The sequence below is a fragment of the Priapulus caudatus genome, unplaced genomic scaffold (assembly GCF_000485595.1).
Source record: "Priapulus caudatus unplaced genomic scaffold, Priapulus_caudatus-5.0.1 Scaffold1855, whole genome shotgun sequence".
NCBI lineage: Eukaryota > Metazoa > Priapulida > Priapulimorpha > Priapulimorphida > Priapulidae > Priapulus > Priapulus caudatus.
This window is the reverse complement of record NW_014578916.1, coordinates 15,785-18,408: the sequence shown is the minus strand read 5'-3', so window position 1 is coordinate 18,408 and position 2,624 is coordinate 15,785. Positions and strand designations below refer to the sequence as shown.

The window sequence follows — 2,624 nt, the reverse complement described above, 5'->3', positions numbered from 1 at the left end:
CTCTCTCTCCTTCTCTCTTCTTCTCTCTCTCTCCTCCCTCCCTCCTCTCTCTCTCTCTCTCTCTCTCTCTCGTTCTCTCTCTCTCTCTCACTCTCTATCTCTCGCCCTCGCTCTCTCTCTATCTCTCTCTCTCCACTCCCAGCTGCGCTGGCGCCACCTACCGTGTCGTTCATGATGTTCTGCAGCATGATCTCCTTCTCGATCTCGCGCACCAGCGGCTGCTCCAGCGGCTGCTCGCCGGCCGGTGGCGCCTCCTGGCGGGCGTGTTCGACGTTGTCGTGTTCGCGTTCTTTCTCGGGTCGGATGATGGGAGCCGCTTCCAGGTAGTCGCGCGTCTGCCGCTGATCGCGCGGGATCACCTGTTAATTAGGTTAATTACAGGTGTGCGCAGGTGTAATGATGACGGTTAACGACAGGTGTGCGGGGTTACCTGTAGCATCGTTAATTGCAGGTACGTTCGAGATTTTAAGACAAGCAATCAAATTTCATTTAACTCACTCCTGACATTAGATATGCTTGTGACATATGACTCTATGACATAGATTAGATGGCTAGTGTTATGTTATACTGTTTTATTAATACATTGTGTTATGTTTTTTGTACGTATATTTCATTTGTATATTTCACATGTTTTGTATATAATTATTTGCAGTAATATATATATATATATATATATACATATATAAATATTGTTTATATATAGACACAATATATATGTATATTATATATATATATACATATTTTACATATATATTATGTATTTATTCATACATTACTGCCAACAGGTGGCGCTGGCGGCTTACCTCTAGGATCTCGTCCCTGTGTGGCATGACGGAGTCGTCTCCCAGTCCCTTCATCTCCTCCGAGGTCAGGTAGCGGTACGACGCATCTCCCAGCATCTCGTCTGCTAGTGAAGGAGACAGCATGCAGCCTCCGCATCAGTACCAATACTCCGCCGCGAGGGCTTCGCGCTAGCATCCGCTGCTGCCGCGGAGTTTTTCACGCCCCCGCTCCGCACCGCCGTTGACCAATAGGAATTGCGCGAGGCCCCGCAAACTGTATTACTGTGTACGAGATGTTCCCGGTTCCGCGCATCGCACGTGGGATTCGGTGGCGCCCCCTGCCTACGAGGTCGTTCGTTCGCGCGTGTTTACTGTATTGGCTGTATCAGCACTGCCCTGAGATTGTTTGTTCTCCCCTGACTCCCAAAATCCCCGTCGCCCCCGCAACACACAGGACGTCTGACTCCAACGATCCCCATCGATTCCCCACACACACACATGGCACCTCGACACACACAACTCCTGTCGCCTCCCCGCCCAAACACACGCATACCGCGCCTGACTGACTCCCACAATCCCCGCCGGTCCCCCAACACAGGCATGCGGTGCCCGACTCCCGCAATCCCCGCCGGTCCCCCAACACAGGCACGCGGCGCCCCCTGCGGGAGCAAAAACGTACCGTCGTCGTGCGGTTTTTGACCTTCGAAAAATGGCAGTTCGATGTGCGTCTCGTGGATGGGTTTGCCAAACAACGGTTCGGTGATATAGTCCTCGCCTGGCCCAACCAACAGATGGCAGCACGGTAAAGGCGACACGGAGATAGGATTTTCAGAAGACGACGACGACAAAGAAGAAGAAGAAGAAAAGCAGAAACAGTGAGAGAGCGAGCGAGAGACAGAGAAAAATAAAAAGATCAAATGAATACAAAATTGCTCGATACAGATTTAGAAACCGGAGAGAAGAAATTTCGTGTTCGAATGCGTTTAACGATCCCGGGCCGAAAAAAAACCCGTAAAAAATGACGAAAGCGGAATTACAAGAGCAGCCCTCAAAGCGATACGTTAGAAGGCATCTATTGCCGACATGCACACTTTTGGGATGCACACCGTTGGGATGCACATCTTTAGGATGCACACCGTTGGGATGCACATCTTTAGGATGCACACCTTTAGGATGCACACCTTTAGGATGTACACCTTTGGGATGCACACCTTTAGGATGTACACCTTTGGGATGCACACATTCGGGATGCACACATTCGGGATGCACACCTTCGGGATGCACACCTTTGGGATGCACAGCTTTAGGATGCACACCGTTGGTGCACATCTTTAGGATGCACACCTTTAAGATGCACACCTTTAGGATGTACCCCTTGGGGATGCACACCTTTGGGATGCACACCTTGATGAGTGAAGCCATTTCGACGCTAGGTAAGAGAAGCTGGTAACGAGCTAACGAGAAGGTGCGCTCACCTCGCGATCTCGCGAGATCTCGCGAGATGTGTGCACAACCCACTCATCAGCTGTGTTACTACTGCTTCATTCACCCAAGCAACTACAAGCAACTACAAGCAACTACAAGCAACTACAAGCAACTACAAGCAACTACAATTCTTAATGTTAGCTAGAGAGGAGAGAAGAGAGAGCGGGAGCGAGAGAGACAGAGAAACAGAGAGAGAGAGAAAGAGAGAGAGAGAGACAGAGAGAGAGAGAGAGAGAGAGAGAGAGAGAGAGAGAGAGAGAGAGAGAGAGAGAGAGAGAGAGAGAGAGAGAGAGAGAGAGAGAGAGAGAGAGAGAGAGAGAGAGAGAGAGAGAGTAATTAACGTTGCTTCCCCGCTGT

General features: G+C 50.0%; 1 protein-coding gene across 1 annotated transcript; it reads right to left on the bottom strand.

Moving 5' to 3' along the window:
* Positions 1-161: 161 nt before the first annotated feature.
* On the bottom strand, positions 162-2,204 carry LOC106817763 (the record flags this gene model as incomplete). Its single annotated transcript, XM_014822466.1, has 4 exons — positions 1,874-2,204; positions 1,462-1,557; positions 804-907; positions 162-359 (listed from the first exon to the last, which is right to left on the bottom strand). Coding segments are annotated over exons 1-4 (729 nt in total), but the record flags the coding sequence as incomplete, so codon positions are not given.
* Between the last annotated feature and the right edge of the window lie 420 nt (positions 2,205-2,624).